General features: G+C 32.3%; 1 protein-coding gene across 9 annotated transcripts in view; it reads left to right on the top strand.

Moving 5' to 3' along the window:
- LOC105335245 (fibrillin-1) overlaps positions 1-26,885 on the top strand; it is a 96,956-nt gene that overhangs the window by 18,315 nt on the left and 51,756 nt on the right. For 8 of the 9 annotated variants that reach the window (XR_010713865.1, XM_066084004.1, XM_066084002.1 and 5 more), the window contains 5 exons: positions 76-149; positions 399-457; positions 774-955; positions 1,042-1,138; positions 1,324-1,595. Coding sequence is in view for 8 of the 9 variants with exons in the window: in XM_066084004.1 (XP_065940076.1) it covers positions 76-149; positions 399-457; positions 774-955; positions 1,042-1,138; positions 1,324-1,595 (684 nt within the window). In the remaining variant the exon portion in view is untranslated. Of the gene's footprint in view, positions 1-75; positions 150-398; positions 458-773; positions 956-1,041; positions 1,139-1,323; positions 1,596-25,791; positions 26,031-26,154; positions 26,284-26,428; positions 26,552-26,885 lie in introns of those variants that run through there. The other variant, XM_066084007.1, reaches the window with a different exon arrangement.

Genomic DNA, 26,885 nt, shown 5'->3' with positions numbered 1-26,885 from the left:
TCATAAATTGCCTAATTTAAATTGAATGTATCCATATTTGAGATGTTCAAATCCTAGCGTTAATTTTTTTTTAAGGTTTTACTGGAATTGTGAAAATCAATGCAGTTTATGCCTCTTTGCCAACACTCTATGCTGATATGGATACAGCGGTAAAGTTTTATATTTAAACTATTTTATATCAGGAAAGAAAAACAAATATTAAACTGTATTTTTGGTACTTTGAAATAAGATTTACTGGTTGTGTTTGCTTTAATCATGCCAAACAATAAAAGAAAGTTCTAGTATTTGTTGATGTTTAGAATTAGCTAGCAACATTTAAAACATGTTCGTTTAATATTGAAATTTTTACCACTCATATCTTTGTTTGAATTAATGAATATTCATTTATTTTATTGTAGCTTACAACTGTATTTAGTAACATAACAGGATTGTTACATGTTGATGTAACTAATGTTTTGTAAGTAAAATTGTTTTGTTTAAAAAGCGTTATTCACTTCGATAATCTATGGTTACAATAAACTCAGATATTAAGAATGTGTAGCAAGGAATTCATTTTTTAAAAAATCACAGTAAGGAAACTTTAAAGTACTCGTAGTATGTAACTGAATTGCACAAATCAATTATTAAACTTTTTAAAGCAAATTATATATCATTTAATGCAGCATTGAAAAAATATCAATTGAAATAGAATGACATTCATTATGCATGAAAACTAAAGAAAAACAGTACTTTGAAAGATATCAAAGATTTTTTTATCATTTCATTTATGTCAGAAACGGAAGTATTGTTACTAATTTCAACGTCGTTGTTGCGTTATCATCGGAAGAAGAAGCACAGCGTGACCTGGCAAAGATCTATCTACAGTTACTGACAGATGAAGTTAAAGTCCCTTACAATGGCCAAGATTACTCTGTGGAGGAGTTGACAATTACTAGCAGGAATGGAAAAAACACAAGTAAGGAGCAATGTGTAATATTTTTTAAGACCAGTATTGTGGAATGAAATTATCAGATTAAACTAAAACATTGAATTTTTGTTTAGCGTTCAACACTTCTGTTGACATCTGTGCCATATTCATCAGTATCAACGAATGTTCATTTGGAGTTTGTGTGGCAGTAGGGGGAGATCCACAATGCATGTAAGTCAAAAAACAAACTTCATAAAAAAAATTGAAACGTGTAAGCAATGATGTATAACGATCCAAGTTCGTTAATTAAAAATGCATAACGAAAATACGATGTGCATAATATATGTAATTAAATCAATGTTGTTCAAAACTTAGCAATTAATATTTTATATTATTAATTCTAACCTAAATTTCAGGAATGTAACAACCACAACAGATATGACAAGCTCAGTAACATATACAACCACTACAACAGAAGCACCCACCACTTCAACAGAAGCACCAACCACTTCAACAACAGAACCACCAACCACTACAACAGAGCCACCAACCACTTCAACAACAGAACCACCAACCACTACAACAGAGCAAACAACCACTTCAACAGAACCAACAACCAATTCAACAGAAACAATAACCACTACAACAGTATCATCGACTATAACTACCACTATTACCACATCAACTGGTAAGCTCATAAAGTATTTTTTCATTTCAAACTCATAAGTACAAGACTTTTGTTTGAAATGTTAAGAAGTACTATCTTTGAAGATACTCGAATATGTTGTTGTTTGTAATCCAATACATGAAAGTTTTTGAATCCAAGAACTCTTCTTCCGGTTAAAAATTAGTTCGTTATATATGTGTACTTGTGATTGTTATTGCATAACAACTCTACATAATACATATATCACAGATAAATGTTCAAACACACAATCTTCCACCGAACGATCACTTATCAAAAATAAATAAATGATATGTACCACAAAATATAGGAATATATCTACTACGGTTCCAAAGGAAATATTCTGCAATCAATATTTTTAAAGTGCAATATTAATTCATAATTCAGTGTATGTAATTTTATATGAATTCTAGAATCACCAGAATTTGAGTTTATTGGAAGCATTAAATTTGATGGAAATGGAACCGATGAAACGGCCGTCCGTACAGAAATGATCTCTTCGGTAAGAAAACTAAGCAGCATACATATATGAATCAAAGTACTGAAGTACTGACGGGAGTTGATTTTATCAATTGTTATTTATTTTAAAAATCAACGATATGTTTTTTTGCATGGCAAGTAAATTCCTATAAGCATTTGAATTACGCACATTTTAATAATATGAATCCTACAGGAATTTCGTGAAAATCCAATATCAATCATGTTGTGTAATATTCAAATAATTATTCCATCAAACTACGTATAAGTAATCGAAATACTTATGAGAAATTGCATGGGTCCAAACAAAATTGAACTCTACTCTCGTTCAACCAGACTCTCAACTGTATCCGTTAATCTCCGACAAGCAAGAGAGACTTTATGCTTGTCGGAGATTTACGGAGACAGCCGAGCGTCTGGTTGAACGAGACTATATTGAACTCTGGCGTAGGAATACATAAAATGTAAGACTTCAAAAAATATCTAAATTGTTTGTACCATTTAAAACCTGACTATTTACAACGTATCTATAAATGCGTTTCCTTGAAGAACAATGCTTAAGAACTCATTACATCGAACTTATTGATTAGAACTAAATGTTGTCAGCGGTGTTGATTTGTGCTTAGGTCCAAACACTATTTCACTTTCGGTCTGCCTGAGTAACTGCATAGGAGAGTTGATTAAAATCAACTCCCAAAAACTAAGCTACTGTAACAATGATATTAATTACAAGCATTTGACTGAAAACAACATTACCTTGACAATGATGTTAATCAATAGAAAGACAAATTAATTTGCTCTAATATTAAAATATCACATTGTAAACAATATTTTCAGCTAACGCAGATATATAATAGTACAGCAGGATTTAAGAGAGTGAACATCACGTCAGTCAGGTAAGCATTCTATATTAAAAATATTGATTAAACCATCTCACAGTTTAAAAAAAAACTATAAAAATATATGGGGAGTTTTTTTTAGCTTTTCTGATTAAATTCAATAAGAAATGAAATTCATTTCTGTGTTGTGTAAGCGTTACTCGAAACAGTTTACTCTTTATACACGTGTAAACCCAGAAATGCTTTATATAGCGTAAACTGTCCTAAATTATGTTAATCGAGTTAATCGTGGTGAGAAAGTAAATTCACTCCTTATGATTTAGGTTTTCTCTAGGATTATCTAGCTATATATATAGGTACATGTATTCATTAATTAATTTTCTCCTCAATATCAATTAAGCATGATTATCAAATCAATATTTCATCAATATTCAAGTTAATCCTCTTGAATTAAAATCTTTCGCAGTTTTGGAAGCATCACCGTTGAGTATACTGTGGCTGTTGACATGGCACAAGCCGAGCAAGCACAATTTGACTTGGTCAAAATTACCAACCGTTTGATAAACAACGAACTGAAAATCAACTACCAGAACCAGACCTATTCTGCCCTTGAAGTGACAGTTACCGACACAAACGGAACTACACAAAGTATGTTTCAATTAAGCCCCTTTCACAGTTGGCGCACGAGCAGAAGCGACTGAATATTCGTGCGACCGAAAAAATTAGAAATGAATCGTAAACTGTTGCCGAAATAATCGCATTTGAAAAAAGTATTCGTACAAAATTCGCACGATCTAAGCGAGCGTTGTGCGACGTAAACGCATTAAAACTTGCGATATATCTTGCGTCTATATGCGACTGTTTTACAATGAAAGCGACTGTTGAAAGATAATGCGATAGGATCGCGCGAGAGACCAGATGATCGGACGATTGAACGTGCGCCAATGCGATTGGACGTGCGATCATGCGTTCCATTGTACGAATGCTCGTGCGAGTCAGAGGGGATGTATATACCGCCCATTTCCGACGCTCTTCAGTAGACATAGTTGAAAGCGAAAGAACATGCCGCTCAAGAAGAAACAGAGGTGCAGCAGCATTTTAATTACACCTCATATGATTACTGTGGTTTCATTAATATTCAAGGATATCAATTTTCGTGGATAAAATGAAAATCACAGTTTCAAGGATATGTAAATGACCAATGACCCTTTAAGGTAGTCCTATACTCGGCACTAAATGGGCTCAATCATTAAAAGCTTAGCTTTAAATGATAAATATACATTCTAGCAATACATATACAAAAGAAAATATGTATGTTTACATGCTAGTTTGTTTGTTATCACCTCTCAGACGGGTGTACCCCCTTGCGAAAATTATTGACAATTATGAAATTTGCCAGACGTCCGTTTTTCCTAAAAATAATTACCAATTTTGGGAAAATTAGAACTGAACATACAAAATAGAGTATAAATCTTTATTAAAGCCATATCTAATCAATAATTTTGCACAAATTTTTGTAAGTAAGTACGCTTTATGGACCTGATGTATCAAAATAGAATACAAAAAATGCAATGCTAGTATCGCGTTTGGTGAATTTTTTTACTATTTTATGGACTCAAACTTAAAGTCATGGTGTTTATTCTATAGATTGACATCTTAGAAAAAAGATTTGGTAAAATAAATTAGATGTTGACGGATTACTTTTCACGCTATATGCTCTAAACCAAGTAGACCCTGACGAAAAAATCCTTAAAAATCACATTTTGCTACAGTTTTCTGCCTAGATCTGTCAACAATGTTAGATATCTAAACATTAATTAATTGACGATTGATTAAATTCGAAATAGCTTCTGTCTCTAAATTTAAACCGGTTTTAGTAAAAGAAAAAGAAAAATTCGGGGGGGGGGGGGGATCAAAACAAAGAAGATCGATATAAGCATACCTGAGATCCTGGCTAATCAAAAACTTCGTTTTTCATTTTACTTAAACAGAATCGAGTTTCTCAACATTAATCATTTCTATCTCTCATAGAATACATATATTACCGTTCTAATTGCTTATTATTGCCATTATTTACAACAGCGATGTAGAGCAAAATCAATACCGGGTATCTAAAACGCTTTGTAACAGTCGAACCAATATTGTAAAATCCGGATTATGACGTAGTGCGATACTCGGACTACTTTAAATGCAAAATGTTAATAGAATTGCACTAGAATTGCATTTCAATGAACATTTAATTTCGTGGATCAACTTAACAACGAAATCCACGAAAATTGGTATTCAACGAATATTGATGAAACCACAGTATTCTATTATCTTTGATTGATCTAGAAAGTCACGTGGTAGGGTGATTTCATAGGAATGAAAAAGCTTATATGAGCATATGATGTAGACAAGTATAATTAAATCAAAAATATTTAATCATTATGATTTTTTATATATCAAAAAACCAACTTAACTATCTATGATTCGAAATTATGAAAGAAAAGTGAGACAGTAACAGAGGAAATCAAACAATCAAACAATTTTTAGAAATCAACGTAGTTTTGTATAATCATATGTTGTTCGTTTATTGCAGGGAATATGAAGATTTATTCCCCCAGAAAAACAAATTTCCCTCGGGCGATGCCCTGGGGAAATATAAGTTTTATTAGAGAAATAAATCTTCATATTTCTCTTACCATCATGCAATAAATGTATATTGTTGAATTGTGGTCTGAAACAGTGATGCTTATACATGGTATATATCCAAGTGGCAAAGCAAGGCATATTACACTGATAAGTCGTGTAATGATAGTAAAACGTTGCAAGATAACATGAGACATGTTGAGCAACAGTCTCATGGTCGCACAATACGCGCATTAACAACTGCGATTCATCTTACGACCTTTAAAAATCGTGCATCACTCTTGCGAGTACTCGAAACGTTGTAAAACGTTCGTACTAATGTTCGTACGTTGCACTGCGATGATATTGATCGCGTTCGGTCGCGTCTGAATAGTGTGCATGTCCACTATTCAGAGGAGACTTGATGCGACCAATAAAACGTATGCAACGAATGCGAGAGCTCGTGCAACGTAGGCGAGGGCTCGTGCAACGTATGCGAGAGCTCACGCGAAGCTCAAAAATTTCGATCGCAAAGTGGTGTAAAGTGGTCGTGCGCCAATTGTGAAAGGGGCTTTACCAACTGAAGTTTATGTACATGTAATATGTAATGTTTCTCTAGCGTTGTTTTTTCTTTATACTTTGACATTAAAAGTGCGATATTGGAAAATCATATGATATTTCTTTATTTATTTCTATAACGGAATTCAGTCGTAATTTATTGGTTCTAGCTAAAATTCTCCATTGGCATTTATTTGATGGAATGTTAAGCTTCAAAAATTTCTATTTTTCGGTTCCGTTTTCAAAAAATCGCTGACGAAACTTGGTCGAGAAGAATAATAATAATAAAACAGAACGAAAACGATAGGTCTTTTCGACCGAAAGTCGAAAAGCCCTATTAAAACAGAACGAAACCGAAAGTCGAAAAGCCCTAATAACATCGATACGTCAACATGTCAAGACAGAATTCAAGCAATAAACTATTTTCATCGAAAATTTAACCAGACACTGTTTTTATCATAAGATATATAATTTTGCCATTAATGATTTGGTTAATCTATGTTTCACATTTGGGAAGATGTATATATATATTCCCTAGACATCTTGGGAATCAATCAATTGCTGACCTACTCTGGGACACCAAAAGAATGTCCAATCAAGGAAATGTTATTACACTTTGAAATGATACAATCATGGTTGATGAGCACATATGTATACCTTTGGGAAATTAACTCTTGATTGATGTCTTGCTGTACTTTATTTCAAATAGGATTTGATTTGCTAATAGCATTTAAATCTTCCAGGCATAACAAGAGATATGGACAACTGTACCATCTTTACTGCGCTCCAACCATGTCCTTCATATATGATCTGTACAGTAAATGGAAACAGCATTAGTTGTGTGTAAGTTAATTTTGAAATATGAATGTATAAATGTTTTGTTTATTTACAATGAGCAGCTAATAAGATATTGATATCGATAATTAACATATTTTAACCTCAGTATTATGTATAAAACGTGTAAACGTGAATGATGTAAACAAATTTTTACTCAATGCTCTTTCGGTGTAATCAAAGACAATAAGAAATGAATGTGCACTGTAAGTATGACTGTAGCAGTAGGGGCAATGTTATTCGTTGTAGATTTTGGGAGAAAAACTTTCTTATTATTTAGCGATTAGAATATATCAATCAATCTTTGATTATATTGTGAAAAGAACATATTCTCATAAAGTGTATACCCGTATCCAAAGAGGTACAATGTTGGTTCCAAATTATTCAAAAGTGACCAGAAAAGTGACGATAACAATTTATTGGTTCTAGCTAAAATTCTCCATTGGCATTTATTTGATGGAATGTTAAGCTTCAAAAATTCATAGTTTGAATTGTTGAATATGTTACCTAGAAATAAAACCTCAGAGCAACCTAGCACTACAACTACAACGGAAACAACAACAACGACAGAAACGCCCAGTACGACAATGGAATCCACCACCACAACCGAACAAACTACTGTGACATCAGAGTCGACAACTACCACTACAACAGAACCAACCACAACAACGACAGAAACGACAACAACCACAGTACTTCCGACAACAACAACAATAGAAACCACTACCACCACAGAGGTACCGACAACAACAACAACAATAGAAACCACTACCACGACAGAGGTACCGACAACAACAACAACAATAGAAACCACTACCACAACAGAGGTACCGACAACAACAACAACAATAGAAACCACTACCACCACAGAGGTACCGACAACAACAACAACAACAGAAGCTACTACCACCACAGTGGACATTACCACAACCACAACAGAAGCTTCCACCACGACAACAGCTGAGCCAACAACAGTGGTGCCACCAATAAATAGTATGCAGATATCAATTAAATGCTTAAAATAAAAAGAGGAACTAGAAGGTTCAATGTTTTTATGTTTTAGTACGTATACATATGGTCATGAATAAGAGTTTTGGTTTATGTAAGATATTTGAAAGGACTGCGAACGATAAGCATTGTCCAGCCGCCTAACTAAAAGTCATTTATTGAAAGTTGTCTAATCAACGTAAGTTTTTTTATAATAATGTAAACGTTTATGTATATTTTCATTAAATAGAAATAAATTTGGTCAAACAAAGAGAGATAACTTTGTATTTTGGGTTAAAATAGCTCATTTCATAATAGAAAATAACCGAAAACGGAAACATTTTTTAAAACACCCCCCCCCCCCCGTGAAACAAATATTCCTTTTTGAGGGGGTTTTAATTATTGTTATTTAGCATATTTTTACTAAAGGGTTTGTTGTTTCATGGGGGGGGGGTATGTCTACAGAACGAAATACATTCGAAAAAAAGAATTTTGCTTCGTAAATTTTCGAAAAATAATTAACAGATATAAATTGAAATGAAGTTTTACTTTAATAGATATTGTAAATATGTTATTATTAAGTTTTTATGCACATATTGGCCGCTTAATAATATTTTCCAAAGAATTTTTTTAAAACCCCGCGTTAGCAAAACTTTTGTTTAAAAATAAAAAAAAATTGATTACAATTTTTTTTATATAAATTGATTAGGATTTGTTTATACTTTTTAATAAAAAACTTAGCTTTTGAATATCTGACAGAAATGTCAAAATATTTTGATGTAAAATGTAGGCGGGAAACGGGAGTTAGCGTTCGCAGTTCTTTTTATTAGTGATTAAACATTTACTTTTATGCTTATTAAATTTTTTTTATTTAATTAAGGTGCGCTAGCATTTGGTGATGTAGCTGGGGATTCTATTTTGACTGGCGATGATCGTTCGTCTCCAGCATTAGAATCTCCCACATTGTTGCAATTTGGAAATGGTCAATTAGGTGGATTTCACGAAGTTTACGTGAGTACATTTGGTTGAGGATCATAACAGAACTGATTTAAAAGAGAATTAGGAGTGGGTATGACAAGATAAAACAAGGTTACTCTTTTTTTCCAGATTGGAACAAATGGCATCATAGGACTTGGAGAGATATATAATAGCTTTTCAATTGAAGAAATGACTTCATTAAGACTAAGGGAACGTAGAATTATCTGTCCATTCTGGACCGATTTATTGACTTATGGAAGTGATTCAGCAGTTTTTTACAATGTTTACAAGAGGTTTGGAGCATGTTAATTTTCTTTAGATATAAATTGTATGAAAATGCCTATTTCGATGCAACGAAACTATGTTTAGTTCAAAATTTGTCAGAATGATATTCGATTGTATAACAACAAATAGATGTTTTTAACCTAATTGTAATACAAATTAATTTAATATCAACTATACATGCATTGCATATGATATCGAAAATTTAGGAAATAGATACGTCGGCACAACGTATTGTTGACATTTACATAACAAAGCTAAAAGTTCACTATAATTTTATAAATTCACTGCACTCTGCTAAGTATCTCGAGTGCCTCCGCCAGTTAAAATGTCTCCCATATACCCGTCATGTAGCAAAAAATTGCAGAATCGCTCCGAAACGATTATGGAGAAAATTGCATTAAAAATAACAGTAAAGTTATTCATAACAAACCATTTTAAGGCTGTAAATACCTTTCATCTATAAGTTTTATCCATATTAATGAAGAATTCAACATTTTTTGGGAGTTGATTTTAATCAACTCTCCTATGCAGTTACTCAGACAAACCGAAAGTGAAACAGTGTTTGGACCTCAGCACAAATCATTGCTGCTGACAAGACTTAGTTCTTGAAAATGATTGATGAATTCGATGTAATGTATGCTAAAGCATTGTATTTCAAGGAAACTTATTTATAAATACCTTGAAAATAGTCAGATTTTAAATGGTACAAACAATTTAAATATTGTTTGTAGTCGTATGTATTCCTACGCCAGAGTTCAATATAGTCTCGTTCAGTTCGACGCTCGGCTATCTCCGTAAATCCTTTTTGGAGATTTACGGTGTCAGCCGAGCGTCGAGTTGAACGAGACTAGAGTTCAATATTGCTAGGATCCATTAGATTTTCGAGAAATATTTCTTTTACTGATACATAGTTTGATTGAATTAATTTTATCTTTAAATATTATTTTAAATAATTCATATGGGGGTTTCTCGACATTCTTGTCCAAAAAGTCCAAAAATTCATATTATAAAAATGTGCGTCATTTAAATTAAAAACTACATGTACTTGTCATGCAAAATAACATATAATTGATTTTAAAATAAATAAACATCGACAAAAAAACTCCCGTCAGTTCTTCAGTACTTTGATTCACCTACGTTTTTTACTCGTTTTTTACTCGTTTTTTACTCGCTTCAATTTTTTTGACATTCGGAACTCTCTGGGTTTTTCAAACTAAATGCACTGAGTTAGAGTTATTTCCATTATATCTATTTTCTTTGATGACAGTATACATAACAGCTTTTTAATTAACTTTTACACGTATTTGTAGTTTATCAAGATTGTAAAATCCAAAAAATCCATATGATTTCCGGATTTTTAAAGGAATTTTCGTTGATTATTATTTAGCGATCAAAAAAAAATATAATGACAATCTTCAAGTATCAATGATGTTTTAAATCTATAAAACAATAGACAATACTCCTCCCATTTCTCGGTATTAAAGCCCAAAATTCGAGTCTATAATTTTAATATAGTAGTAAAGATAAAGTTGCAATGTACATAACAAAATAAGAAGTATTATTGAAATTGTTGTAAAATGTTTGCTGTATGATAAAAACCCTTTCCCATAGGAATCACCCCCTTCCCCAATAAAAAATACCCATTGCAACAGAAACCCATCCCCATCATTGGAATATTGCCAATATAACGGAAAAGGTACTTTATAGCCTCTTTATTTTTGACTTGCAAATCAGTTTAGAGGGCCATCTATTCACAATATAAGCAAGTATTTTAACGATACATGATTACAGCGAAATTTAAGTAAACAATCATCCATTTTTCTTTGAGATATTATACTAACTCTTTTCATTTACAGTGAAAATACAGCTGATAACAAGACTTTACATGAAGTAGACAGAATTATCCAAGAAACATTCAAGGATTTTAAAACATTCCAATCGTCGATCGTTTTCAAAGCAACATGGAAAAATATGGCGTTTTTCGCAGACACTTCAAAGGTATAATTATTGCAGTATTGTTTTTAAAGTACACAATTTGTTCTATCATTCTGTATTGTTCTGTAATGATATTGTTGAACTTAAATCGTATCTACTAAATATCGAGAACTAGAATTTAACCAAATCTTCAATTGCGACGTAATGAAAAATCTCCTTGTAGAGATTTGGAGGAAATGAAATGATGTTCACATATATATCTAAGCTATTCAAAGAAGTATCTGAACTGAATTTTAGCCATTAGAAATATTTGAAAACAATGCTGTCTATTTTACAGAGAATCACTTTCCAAGTTCTCGTTGTATCGGATGGCCAGCATTTATTTAGTGTAACGAATTATCTCGACGTTGGTGTCAGTATTCTACCTGGAAGCCATGTTTCAATTGGTTACAGATACAAAGGATTTTCTAGAAGAAATACATATTCATGGCAAAATGCTGCATTTAGAATGTCATCAATTCCCGGGAATACTGGTACGAAAACAATTATACATGTAAATTGAAAGTGTGGATGTTTTGCCTGAATACTTTAAAACAAAGTATAAAATACCCAAGAGACGTGTTGGGTAAACTTAAGGTACTTACGTAACTATGCTCAGTTGTAAGAAAACATGCTTTTTAAAATCAGAAGTAAGAATTTCGGATTAATAATTGAAAATTGCGTAATGATAGTTGTATTTACTAGTATACTTAAATAATTGCAATAAACAAAAATTAACATAGAAACGATAGAAACGCTATAAAAATAACATTGTAACGCTAGAAAAAATACATGTGCCTACTAAGATATTTTAGATATCCCTGTGTCATAAAGATTCTACAAAGCAAAATCAAAAAGAATTCGTATTTAGCACTAATATGTTGGCTTATGAATACTACCTTGATCTGTTATATAAACCAAAACCAGAATATGTATAAGATCAAACGGCTACGGTTTTCAGGAACTCTAAAAACTAGCGCGCTGTAATTTTTATTGATTGAACAATGCAACCAATCAAGTTTGAATGTTGGTTGAAATATTCAAAAATTTGCTTTTCTTTTTTAAATTTATCCAGCTTATACAGGATTATGGGTGGAGAAATTGACAGACGATAACATAAGAATTAATCCATTAGAGAAAGAGTGCTACAGCTGGTATTCTAGACAGGCATTGACTGTGAGACCAAATGTTTGGTGGTTGAGATGTCCTTGTAGTGGCAGAGGCATGAGGTTTTTTAGTTTTCGATTTGCCTTCTCTCGGATTGAAAGAGACGTTATATGTTACGTATCACTCACCTTTGGAGCAACTTTGGTATGCCATAATTGTTTTCCTACCACATTCGCTTATACATGTATTTTGTTGTGATTACTTGTTTATGCTACTTTGCAAGACGAGTTTAGATTTTAACAAGCCTTTTCTTTCTGTTATGTAGGAGTGCTGTTATTCATATAATCGTTATTTCGGAATCATAGGCTCGTTAATAAGTCGGATTCCTGATGCCGGCTCAACTCTGTCCGCCAATCCTTTCTTTCAATCTTACGACTATTATATTGATAACCAAAGACCAAAAGAGGCTTGCTGTGCATCTGGACATTGCGATTGGTACTACAGCTATCGACCAAGACCTTTTTTCTGTTTAAGGTTAATTCCAGTAAGAACAGGTAGTTCATTTTTTTTTTATAGCTGTGGTTAATCAACCAAAAAATCCCAAAAACTGAAAAAATCAACTTTTTCTTCCAAAAATTACAAAGCGATTATTTGAGTATATGTAACTGCGAGTACAAACATCACGCTATACGTACATGAGTCAGACTTAAAATGTTACTGTAATTTTAGCCTGGTTCTGGGGAGATCCACATATCAACACTTTAGATGGTGGACAATACACTTTTAATGGTTACGGTGAATACACAATGATGAAAATAGACCACAATGGCACACAGTTTGAACTCCAAGCTCGAACAGATTTAGCAACTACTGCCAATGGCACAACAATCAATGCGACAATATTTAGTGCTTTTGTAGCTAAGGATCATACAGGTTCAATTGTGCAAGTGGAAATGTCAAGAAACAGGGACAGTGAGTACAAATGCAAATAAGATTCATTTAAAAAATCTTGTAAAAGATTTATTTGATTTAAAGAAAAAAAAACAAAATCCTTTTTTTATTTACAGAGATGTATGTGCGTGCAAATGGGAGAGATATAACAACAAATATTGAGAGCGATCCTGATTTTGTCTTAAGAACCGTCAACTTTACAGTGTCTGAAGATAATGGAACAGTTGAGGCATCCTTTGTTCAAAGCGGTAGGCATCTAAATAATGAAAATGTTATCATCATCATTAGATTAATTCTCATAAAATGGATTTGACTATACTTTTAGTGAAAAGATCAACTATCTTGGAAGAGTACATCAATTTTACTATGAATGCTAGTGTTTACGTGTTATAAAAGTGTTTGTATAATATAAATGTTCAAAATACCTATTCATCTGCATCGATATCTGAAGATTTCGAACGTCGCAATTTTGAGATGTTGATGCCCTGCCTTAATGAAAACTTAATTAAAACAAGAGAGCTGTTACTAAGCGGTTCCTCTTTCTTTTAGCTCACCAGAACCTTCGGTTCCGGTGAGCTTCTCTGATCACCCGTTGCCCGTCGTCCATCCGTCTGTCCGTCCGTTCGTCTGTCTGTCTATTCTGTCTGTAAACTTTTCACATTTACTACTTCTTTTCTGAAACCACCTGGACAAAAATTTAACTTAACTTGCATACTTATGGAAAGGGGATTTTAATTTTTTTGAAAAGGCACAACACTCTTGAAAGGGGAGATACATATTACTGCAATACAGTGAAAAAAGGGTTTTTGTCTTTAAAATCTTATTTTCAGAAACAACTGCATATGAAATGCTCATATTTACACCAAAGCTTGTATATATAGTAAAGAATCTAAATTTCAAAATCGTGATCTCCGGACTGAAACTGTGGTCCAAAGAGGGGTTCAAAGTTAAACATAGAAATACATAAGGAATTTTTTTTTGAATCCTCCTCGCAAAAACTACAATAATACAATTTAAGATTACTATGCAAGCATTTTCATATAGCGTAGATTATAGATTATTAGAATCATAACCCCCAGACCCACACTGGCGCCTCAAAAGGGGTTTAAAGTTAACATAGAAATATATAGGAAAATGTTAAAAATCCTTTTAGATAAAAACTACAATGCTACAATTTGTGTTATTATACTTTCATGTTAAATACTGAAATCTGATTGGTTAAGACGCTGTTGATAATCAGTTCTATTACCCTCAGCGTTAGCAACACACTTAGCAGCGGGTAACACAACGAATTGTTACATGCGCGTAAATTATACGCGTACGGTTCGCCGTAGAATTCACGTCATTTCTATATAAAAGCAGTAAAAAATTCTCTAAAATTAAGACATTCAGTATAACAAAATAAATAGTGCCTGTTTTGCGCGTCAGTTGACAATGGTTTTTGAGGGATGTCAATTTCAACTGCTATCCTCCCAAACTGTTACCCTCCCGAACAGGCATTATTTATATAATATTACTATGCAAGCATACTAATATAATGTAGATTCCATATTGATAAAATAAAGACCCCGGACCAAAACTCGGGCACCATGAGGAATTCAAAGATTTGTATAGAAATATAAAGGGAAAATTGAAATTGAAAAATCAAAAATCTTCATCTCAAGAACAGCAGATTACTTTCGTAGATTTGTGAGATTACTTCGCAATCATCCTCAAATAATGTAGATTCTAAAGTGTTAAAATCGTGACCCCCTTCACTAATACTAAATTTAACAAACTAGGAAAAAGTTAGCGATAATGTTTATTATATAAAAATATTCTTCTCAAGAACCACAATGCTACAATATATGAGATTACTATGCAATCATCCTCAAAAAAGGTAGATTCTAAACTGTTGAAATTATAAACCTCAGACTAATAATTGGGGTACCAGTAGGGGTTCAAAATTTAACATAAAAATATGTAGCGAATATGTTTAAAATTCTTATCCTAAAAAAACCGGCAATGCTACAATTAATGTGCAAGCATTCTTAGAAAGGGTATATACTAACATTGTTTAAATTGTGTTCCTAGATTAATACTCCGGAGTAAATGTACCAAGAAGGGTTTCAATGTTTAAATGTGAAGTATATTGGAAATATATCAGAAACTAGAATAAAATTATGAAAAATTATAATAACAAACTGACAACCATCTCAAAAATTCAAAATGCGAAATACAAATTCAAAGCAGAGCAACACAGACCTCAGAAAAGATAGAGATAGGATCAGGTGCTTAGAAGGAGTGAGCATCCCCTTATTCAATGAACTTTATAAAAAGTGTCGAGGGGCTTGGTGATATCATTAAAATCAGATTTCGTTATAAACCCCAATTAAATAACAGACAGTATTTTTGGGCACCTCAGGTTTTGTGTTGCATCATCTTATTCAGAATATAAGTACTATTAAAACATCTACATTTTTATTCATTTTAGAAACCTTGGTATATCTAAGAGAAAACTGATATTTGTAAAATAAGCATCGCTCTCTTTTGTCAATATCTGTATGACAATATGATACTTATAGTTATGAAGTACTTAAGTGATATGAAAAAAAAAATACTTCACAAGATACAAAAGTCACAATTTATCTTATTGTACCATGTTTATTTCAGCAATCACAATAAAATTCAGCTTAGGCGTCAGATTCTTAGCTTCGGAATCAATGGTAGATGAAAAATACAGTGGACAAGTTGTAGGATTGATGGGAAATTTCGACGGAAATTCCACTAATGATTTCATTCTTCCAAATGGCACCATTCTTTATGGTAGTGAAGTAGATACTGAGCGAAAAATCTACAATAATTTTGGACAGCTATGTGAGTATTTGCCTTAATGATGTTGTCTTCTTCACAAAACATCTGATATTTGTTTCAATTATATTTACAGAATGAAAATTATTTTTTTTAATTTTTTAATTATTTTTAACGACGTACACGTAAAATCTAACACTGCGTCGAACATTTTTCGTCATGAAAATATAGAATACAAAAAAGTAGTTATTTAGTTTCACTGGGTCGATCAGTGGCTGCTTCTGAAAGGGCTTTTCAAAGGAAAATAAATAAAATAATAATTATTAATTTGTGTGTGTTAAAATGGGATATTAAAAACGATCATGTAAAAAACGTCTATGATTGAAAAAAATATTAATATGATGAATGGTCTTTGATTTTTACAGGGTCGATCGACAGCGACACATCACACTTTCATTATGATACTGGGCTGTCTCATGATAATTACACGCACCCAGAATTTGTGCCATTCTACATCGACGAACAACCACAGGACAAAGTCAACAGATCCAGAGAAGTATGTGGTGGTGCCAGTGCCTCACAGGCCTGTATATTCGACTATCTTGCTACAGGTGACGAATCCTTGGCCAAATCTTCAGGAGATGACGCAGCAACCTCTGCAAGTGATACAGCATCCTTGGGTAATTATATGTACAAATAGCTCTTAATAAATCCATTTTTTTCTTAAAAGTTCTTTTTTTTCAATGTTGGTAAGCTTTAAAAGTCTTTGTAAAACCTCTCTTTCTCAGAAAATGAGATTCCACAGATCAGTGGCGATTCCCAAATTAAAGCCAAGTTAAATGAGACAGTAGAACTTAAGTTTAATGCTAGCGACGATGGAACATACTCATACAAGATAATTCAACAACCGCCTGGATTTACCTTTAATAATGTCACTGGCACAGCAATATGGATTCCACAAGATACTGATGTCACAAATATAAGGTACGGAATTGTTAAACAAGTTTTAAAATTATAAAGATATGGATTGTTTTCTTTATATATATTCGGCACAAAAACTACACCTCTTTGGGCTTTCTATTAATATTGAAATGCAATTTGAATTGCAAAATCACCTATTTTAAGATTTATTTCCATTTCTATCTTTATGAAAATAAAAGTTTGCCTTCATTTGATAAATGTTATCAAATGTTTAGGCCGCCATCTTTACAATTAAACAAATCACAGTCAATGAAGACAAAATATTTTACATCTTACATATTTTAGATGACACGATTGATATTTAACTGATAATCGATATTAAACGATGAAGATATGCTTAAAAAAAAATTAATTTATTTTGTTTTCAACTAATAAGTTTTTTAAACTGCTGAGATGGATCATATATATAAGGTACTTATTCGAATAACATGCTGATTTTCAGCATTACTGTTGTGGATGACAAAGGAGAAGAGGCGGCTCCCCTAGACGTGGCTATTGTTCTCTGCTCTGGATGTAATGACCACGGGACATGTAATTACAACACCACACGGACGTCTACCAGTGATATGTTTAAATACGCGGCCTGTAACTGTACCATTGGATACACAGGTCTGTTACCCTGGCACATAATACATGTATACATTATTTAAAATAGAAATGGTCATTCTGGTTAAGGGTGATGTATATTGTTTTTATTCTTACATTTTGTTACTGTTATCAGAGATTTTGAGTGAATAAAAAGTATAATGCAGTTTTATTAAGTTTTCAAAATCTATCACTAGATCCCTTTAAGTATAATTCAAATTTATGGGAACAAACCAAAAAATTGTGACTGTATATATACAGGGCAGGACTGTGAGAGGGACACCGATGGTTGTGCTGATTCTCCGTGTGCCCAGGGTAGAACTTGTGTGGATATCAAGGCTGAAGAAGAGGCAGTATTAGGACGAGGATACAATTGTTCCGATTGTCCGGCGGGGTATCTCATAATGGATGAGAAATGTGAAGGTAATAAAAAATCTAAATATTTTCACGTTTTTTACTCAATAGTCATGTAGGATATATAAGCGTTATGCTTTAAAATCCTTCAAAACTGTATTGATATGTCAAAAATGAATAGACACTATTAAAATGCATTATTTACAATATTTTGTAGATATAAATGAATGTAACAGTAACCCTACCAATAACTGCGACGAAGCCTCACAAAACTGTGTTAATACAGAGGGAAGTTTTGAATGCAACTGTAAAGATGGATTTAGGAAAGTAGGAGACAATTGTCAAGGTTAGATACAAATTTTAGTAAAAAAGTGAATGCACTCTCATTCATTTTAATCAAGGTTTAAGAAATACGATGCCATTATTGATTTTGTTCTGTAATAGATATCGATGAATGTACGGAGAGTACCTCTGGGTGTGAACAGATCTGTGCAAACAGTGCAGGGTCTTTTGAATGCTCTTGTATCAGCGGATATACACTAAACAGTGACAACAAAACATGCACAGGTAAACATTCATTGCATTAAACATTTTGCTTTCGTTATCAAAACTAAAAAACAACCAATTTTTTTTTTACAAAAAACTATACACTTAATAATTTTTATCTTTGGTTATCTATTTCAATGTAGCCTTTTAAGAAAATCTTACCGCATGAAGTCATGGATTTAAATTAATGATAAATAAAAACGTAATTGCTGTGTTTTTAGGAGAAAACAGTTGTCCAGGGTTAAATTGTGAATATGCATGTAATAACGCAACTGGTGCAGCGCCTGCTTGCATATGTAGGACTGGGTATAAACTGGTGAATAGCGAAAATTGCACAGGTAAGATGCTGTTTTTATCTTCTGTTAATAAACTGTTGGTTTAACAAAATGATTAAATTCTAGTTACTTTCAGAATTAAACTTGCCATCAACATTGGCAACAAATAATGTTTCAAGAAATTTTAAAAGAAAATATTGCGCTTTATATGATATTTTTGACGGACCGTGACTTCATTTTATTTTATTTCAATTTAACATGTGTGCTTATAACATTTTACCTCGTCTGCGATACTGCACTTATTGCTTTAATAAAGCAAAATGAATGTACCCGGCGAAAAGAGTATCTGAACCCTTGAATTAAACACTACTTTTTAACATACAATGTATTTTATTCTTAGATATTGATGAATGCGAGGTAGGAGGGGTGTGTTCGCAGAAATGTAATAATTCAATTGGATCCTACACATGTTCTTGTTTTTCCGGATATCAACTAAACGACGATAAAACAACATGTTCAGGTGCGTTATGTTGTTTTGCGGCGCTTACTCTCAGACATGATTTTTTACAGTATGATAAAGTAAATAAGTATTTTGACTTTTCTTCAAATAAATGACTTCTTAATGCACAATAAGATTATATTCATATAATTTTGAACAGCTTGTGAACCTCCAAATTATGGCGTAAATTGCCAAAGCATATGCAATTGTGGTCAAGGTATGGATAGGTGTGATCCAGTCACGGGATGCGTGTGTAAGCCTGGTTGGACCGGAAGTAATTGTGATACGGATATCGATGAGTGTCAAACTAATCCAACCATTTGTGGAAGTGACAAAATCTGCCAGAATTTGGAAGGATCGGCGGCTTGTAACTGTAGGGCGGGTTATAAGAAGGATTCTAACGAAAACTGCATAGGTGTGCATTTCGCTATACTATTAATAGATAGTAAATTCGGTTAAGTAATGCAATGTTCAACTTTATGTTTAAGATTTTTAAATATGTATGGAATTTTAAAAAAAACATATGAAAAAAGATTATGATAATTCAATGAATAACATTTTATGAATAAACTTATATTTAACATGTATATCGTTTACATTTAAGATGTTAATGAGTGTGAGGTAGTCACATCTAACAATTGTTCTACGTCAACCTCCATGTGTCAAAATAAGGCTGGTGGATTTATTTGCAATTGTAAATCTGGATATACAGCCAAAAATCTCTACGAATGTGAAGGTAAAAAATATAACTGTATTGTAGAAATATAGTTATGTCTATGTAGCAATTTAAAGTTAAAGTATACATGTATAAAGATTATATAAAGCTTCAAATCTCTCTCTCTCTCTCTCTCTCTCTCTCTCTCTCTCTCTCTCTCTCTCTCTGTGATTTTGGTTTGAAGTTGGTGTACATGAAACAGTTGCAATCATTATATTTTATAATTGTATACAAATGAATTTGCTGATGCAATTTAAAATAACCAAAGAAAGTTGAAATTAACTCTGTTATCTTTTATTACGTTTAATCGTTGTTGATGAAAATTATGAAATACGAAAAATAATATACTTCCAGACTTCAACGAATGCACAGCTGGAGCTGACGGTTGTAGCCAAAACTGTGTAAACGTAGACGGGGGTTTTAATTGTGAATGTGAATTTGGTTATACATTGGGCGACGACAGAAAAACGTGCATCAAAGGTATCTAACGCATCGGTTCCTCTTACTGTTGTTGATATCGACACAGAAAACCAAAGATAAACATGTGTGTTGTTTCTCTCATCATTATTTAAACCTTAAATGTTTCTTTTTTTTGCAGTACAAGACATTTGTTCCTTGTTTCCTCAGCTGAATTGTACCTATGGATGTAAAGCAAATAACTCACAAGGATCTTGTTTCTGTCCCTCTGGGTTTTTACTGAATGCACAGGACCAACAGTCTTGTATTGGTATGTGGTACAGAGTCTAGATCCTACAATTTGGTATGAGCTGCATGAGTTTGGCTGGTAGTAGTCATTAAAGTCCTTTGGCTTGCCATCTCAATGTCTACAGATCTAAACAATATGTTTGGAAACTGTCAGATTTTCTGATTAGACATTGGTAAAGAACACAATTTTTAAATCAAGAAAAAATATACTGATTAGTTTGCAAGGTTTTTAAATTGACTTAAAATGATTATTTTACAGTATTTAATAGTGTTTTTACAAGCATGTATTCTTCATTTAATGCGACAAAACAATAAAAAAACCCAGAAAATAGTTTAATGATAGTATTGTGTGTACGAAAAATGATATAATTGCTTTCTGTCAACATTGTTTGTTGATTCATAAAGAGAAAAGATACAGCCTCATAAGTTATTTAATTCATCATGGGTTAATATTTTGTTAAAGTAATTTTCAATGAAAGATAAAAATAGATGCAGACTGATTTAAAAACTAGTATTAAGGGTGTTATTTACTCAGGGTTTGAGTTCTCAAATTCCGATTGTTAAAAAGTTCAATGTAATGAGTAAAATTTGTTCTAAACACAAAAAGTGTTTATGAAATGAATTATTATTGGCAAAACATTCAATAGTTTTACTTTATTATGGAATTATGCTCAAACAAAAATTGACTTTTAGCCAAACAGAGGAAATTCGGACTAAATTTTGCAGATTTTGTTTTCTACTAAATTTTTTTTGGCAGAAGTCTAATATTAAGAGTTAGGATTTTATATTTAAGTCTACGTAATTTTGCATATTTTCCGTTGGTTTTACCTCACTTATTCATTAAAATAATCTTATGGCACGAATAATAAAAATATTGAAAAATGCTTAAAAACAATCAGAGACATCATATCTCAAAATTTTGATCATTGACCTCATATAAATTTTATGCCAACAGAATAAGGTCAATATATGTAGTTCAATATCATAAATGTTTTTGTATTATCATCATTCATTTTTTTGTAAAATTGAATCAAAAATGGGTAGGGATTTGAAAACTGATAGAGGAAATTCGAACTGAATTATTTTTAAAAATTGATGCTGAAATCTTAATGTTGTGTACTTATTTAGTGCCACTACCATTCATAAACTGTATCTTATTTTTTAAAGTGTTTAATTATTTGTAATATTTTTATAATTAAGAAAATCTCAATCGTAGGGTAAAATTTTATGGGATTTTTCTTGATTTTTCAATAAATATTCAATGGCCATCAACTCAAAAGTAGGTCATTGACCTACTTTTCTGAAAGTGAAAAATAACAATACAAGCAAAGGTCTATAACACACAATAGATGGTTTTTCATTATCATCAGTGGAATTTTTTTTCATTCTGAGTAAACGTCATCCTTAAGATAAATATTATCTTTATTTAAAATACATGTATAAACACATTTGTTAACATTGAAATTGGATTGTTTAAATTTCAGACATTGATGAATGCAATGACGCCAGCTTGAATAAGTGTTCTTTTCCAAATCTATGTGTGAATGTTGATGGATCATATAACTGTACATGCCCTGACTTTCACACCTTGGGAAATGATGGACGAGCGTGTAAAGGTAATACCAACTGTAATACTCTTTCGCCGCTTTGGAATTGTAATCAAATTAGACAGAAATAAAGAAAATATCCATCTCAAAATATAATACAAGAAACGAACTTTAAGCATATGATTTCCTTTACCTTTCTGTAGAGTGTGACGGGTTTTCGTATGGGAAGACTTGTGAAAACGCCTGCAACTGTGGCCGAGGTGCCTCAACGTGTGACAAAGAGAAAGGTTGTGTCTGTTCTGCTGGTTGGATAGGTGATAAATGTGACCTCGATAAGGACGAGTGTGCTGCGAGCAACCCATGTACTGGTGACCATCAAATATGCCAAAACAGCATCGGCTCTTACAGGTGTATTTGCGAAACAGGGTTCCAAGATAATGGATCTGGGTCTTGTATAGGTATATATTTACATTCTACTGTGTTTTTCCATTAAATTCTGTGATCTTCAAATGCCACTAAATGCAACAAGTGGTCAAAAGTCAAATTGACGAGTTTTATTATGACGTCACAAACGTTGAACGCTGTAAACTGCAACGTCACAAGCAAAATTAAAAGTTAACGCTTGTGGCTGTTACTGTGGCTCTTTTTTATTAATATTAACTTACCCTTTGGATAAGATAGGAATTTTAAGGTATGAATCACATTTGCAGACAAGGCAAGAGGTTAAAAAATGTAAATATAAGCATTAAATCATGATTATTTGAAGTATACACTCTCATAACTGCAGCGGTGTGTGCATAAAAAATTTCATAACGCGCTAACGCGCGTTACTCAATTTGTATGCACACACCACTGCAGTTATGAGAGTGTACGATAGTTGTCCCAAAATAGCGTAGACAAGTGGCGTTATTCAGTTAATCAAAAACAAAGGAAGATAAAATTTGTGCCACAAAGGGTTCAAGAAATTTGCATTCAAATAATGTTTTAAAATTGAATATTATTTGAGATTAAATTAGTAAAATGAAAGCATGTTAGATCAGAAATTCGACATGCGGCGCAATGTCAATAACAAAAAGTTAATTCAACATAATGAATTGAAAATTGGGCGGAAAAGTACTTTTCGAATGAAAAAATTCAAATAAAACATACACTGAAATTTGATAATTATTCTTTCATTTACTCAGAAAATGTTTTGGCTATAACAAAACTTTTAAATATCTTATAGCGCGTTTTGTGACAAGTTGAAAAGTTAACTGGCAATAAAATGACGTTTTCAGCGTTTAAGGCGGCGCAGCAGTAACTGATACAATATTGTAAAGACCATAAAATAAATCCTAAGCGGCTTTGGAAGTAAACAAAATTAACAAAATCGATGAGAAATGCGTTTTGTGCATAAGTAGTTAATCAACATTGAAAATATTTGAACAAGTATGATGACAATAAGTGGAAAAAAGAAACCCCGAACGATATCAATGGACGTCAAAATGTTGAACGACACATTTCGGTAAGACGGACGTTAGACAACAAGTAAAACAGGGTAAGTTTGGAGCCGACAGACCGTTTGTACTTAAAAAATATTTAAAAACAAAACAAAACTAGAAATAGATATTGAATGTGCACGCAGAGTACATGTTCAAAGATAATATTTTTTCTAAGACATTTTCGGAAATAAAACGTAAATGATATCGTGAACGATGTGGAGGGTTTAGCAACAACGTAAAGCTGGAAATTTTCAACGTCGCACATTGCGCCGCCTGACAAAACTTGTTGTTACTAATTATTCATTTTCTCGAGAAATAAATAAAGTACAGATTTGAACTTTTTTTCAGCATTGTTTGCCAAAGGGTTATTGAAGAAAACACAGAAGTCTAATGAAATTGCAGTGAACAGATTATAAATTATGTGTCCTGTCTACATTATTTTGGGACAACCCTCGTATGCTTCAAAAAATCAAGATTCAATGCTTTAGTATTAACCTAATCTTATTGTACTGCATTTACGCGTATGACAAAAATTATGTACAGAAAAAATCATTTCATAGTGATTATTTTGGGCAACAATGTTACTATTTAAATAATTAAATTCGAAATGGACCTAAAACATTGAAAAAATAGTTTATTTCTGCGAGAAAGAGATTAGTCAAACTTTTATCATGTTTTCATGGGTTGAACATTCGCTATTATGCTTATTAAACGTTATTTTATTGCTAGTAAATATTTCTATTTGTTTTTGGGATAAATGTAATGTTAAACGTTTAATTATGTTGTGAAGTTCAAAATAATGAAAATATTCTTGCATGCTAAACTTACATACAAAGCAATATTTTCTGCCAAAAATTTGTTTTACATGATAATCCTGGTATTAATATCATAATTGTTTATAAAATTTTCGAACATCTACGACAAGCATGTATTGAATTTTTTTTAATTGAAACTCATATAGCTTGTAGCTAGAGAAGTCAATCTCAAGCAAAATTAAGTCATGTCGTATTATATAACCTAAGTAATTAACTAACGTGAAAAAAAACCGCTTTATCTACATAAACAATAACTAAATATCTTTAAAAATAACTTTTGTACTTTTAAAAAGTATGTTTTATAAAAATCAAAGTAATTCTAAGATGGGTTAATTTCGTGTCGACTATGCTTCAACATGCAACTGATTTGCCCCTAATTAAAATATAAATGGATACATGCTTTACTATTTCTCGAGTATTACAGCTGCTTATTATTCTTCACGTTTAGTGGTACAAAATGTTTACCAGCTGTTTTAGTAATCTAGTGTTAATGTAAGGTTGTAATAGTTATTAAATTTGATATATAATAATAACTGAACGATATAATGTAGATACTTAGACCGATCACACCAAAATAACTGTCAATAAATTCAACTTCCTCTTTTTACAAGTACCGCCTTCCAGATGGTCTTGTACAAAATATTACTGATCAAGATTGTCTCTTTTTGTTTTTTACAGCTTTGCCCTTTATCCTAATCGACGGAACGTCGAAATCGGCACCGTAAAATATGGTTAAATATAAACCATTTATGACGAGATTATATACTTGCCAGTAGAATATCTGGAAAATATTATAAAAACTATGTTCACCACGACATATCAAATTTAAGTGCCAAAAATGCGATAATCAATATTATCCTATTGTACATGTTAAAGTACCTTTATTTGGGACAACCCCATGAATATCTGTAGGTTGAAGTTTCAAGAAACTTTACAGCTACAATAATGTCAGTTTACTAGTGCATATAATGAAAATAATGAGATTTTCTATCGTTATGCTTATCCATTTCTTCTACACAAAACGCTGCCCCTCAAACGATTTTTAAGTCATATTAAACATGTATTAGACATCGCAGACCTGAGCTATTATAAAAAAGATATTGTACCTGATTTTACTTCTCTTCATAAATGGCTTCAACGTATAAATAAGACAACAATAAATGATTAAATCATTGCCAAAACGCGCTTGTTATTTTGGAAAATTGTCCCCGAATTTAAAGCATGGATTACAGATATTTTAATTTGCTTCATTGTTTCTGTTATATGCATATGTAAACAAACATGTATTGATTTGTTTTGCAGATACAAATGAATGCGATGATGATTCACCATGCAGTCAAATGTGTACGAACACTGAGGGGAGTTACTCCTGTAGTTGTAACGACGGATTCCTTCTGTCCGGAACTTCAGAATGTACGGATTATAACGAGTGTCTGGCACCAGTCGGCCCCTGTGATCAGCAATGTACCAACACTATAGGAAGTTACAAATGCTCCTGCAACGACGGATTCATTTTAAATATTACTTCTAGAACAACGTGCAACGGTACATTTAACTCATGATGATATGCATACACATGTTTGACAGTTTGTTATTGTCCTTTTTGCATGGTTTTATTTTATACCACTTCTATTGATAAAAATATTATATGGTGAAATTTTCATTTCAGCTAAAACGGAGTGCACAAATACAACATTTAACTGCTCACAACAATGCGGAATCAAACCAGATGGGGAAGAGTACTGTTTTTGTAACACTGGGTATTCCTTGAATGTAACCGACCAAATCAGCTGTTTAGGTAAATAGTGTTAAATTGCAGAATTGTTAAAAACTGTCGCTTGCTTAGAAAAGAATATAATGAAACAGTAGTCTTTACAAGTCCAACAAATATCTTAGATGGATTCGGAATAATGAGATGGTACAAAAACAAATCTTTATTTTAGACGTTGATGAATGTGCGACTGACCCATGTACTGACAACTGCACTGAAAATGCTCCTGGTCAGGGATATACTTGCTCCTGTCCCCAAGGAAAAAAGTTGGACATTGATCAGAGGACCTGCATTGGTAATTATCGTAATGTTGACAATAATATTTGCTGTGAAATCCTTGTATCGCCAATTTCATGAAGATTAATGAATAAGTCGTTCAACTAGTACTTATATGTAATACAATCATGTAGAAAAGTATAAAATTCAAGAACTCAAGGATAAGTCAGCATTCATTTTAACAGAATCATTTAGAAGGTTTATTACAATGAGATTTGTAATAACTAAGAACCCTGTTAAACAACAATCAAGAAAACATGACATGTCACAGCAAATGCATGCTATAAGAGTATTAATTATTACCCATTAATACCATCTCTTACATATTTAAATCGATTTGTTATTTAATTTGT

This window comes from Magallana gigas, chromosome 5 (genome assembly GCF_963853765.1).
Source record: "Magallana gigas chromosome 5, xbMagGiga1.1, whole genome shotgun sequence".
NCBI classification, from domain to species: domain Eukaryota; kingdom Metazoa; phylum Mollusca; class Bivalvia; order Ostreida; family Ostreidae; genus Magallana; species Magallana gigas.
Note: the sequence above shows the minus strand (reverse complement) of the source record. Positions and strands in the feature narration are given on the sequence as shown.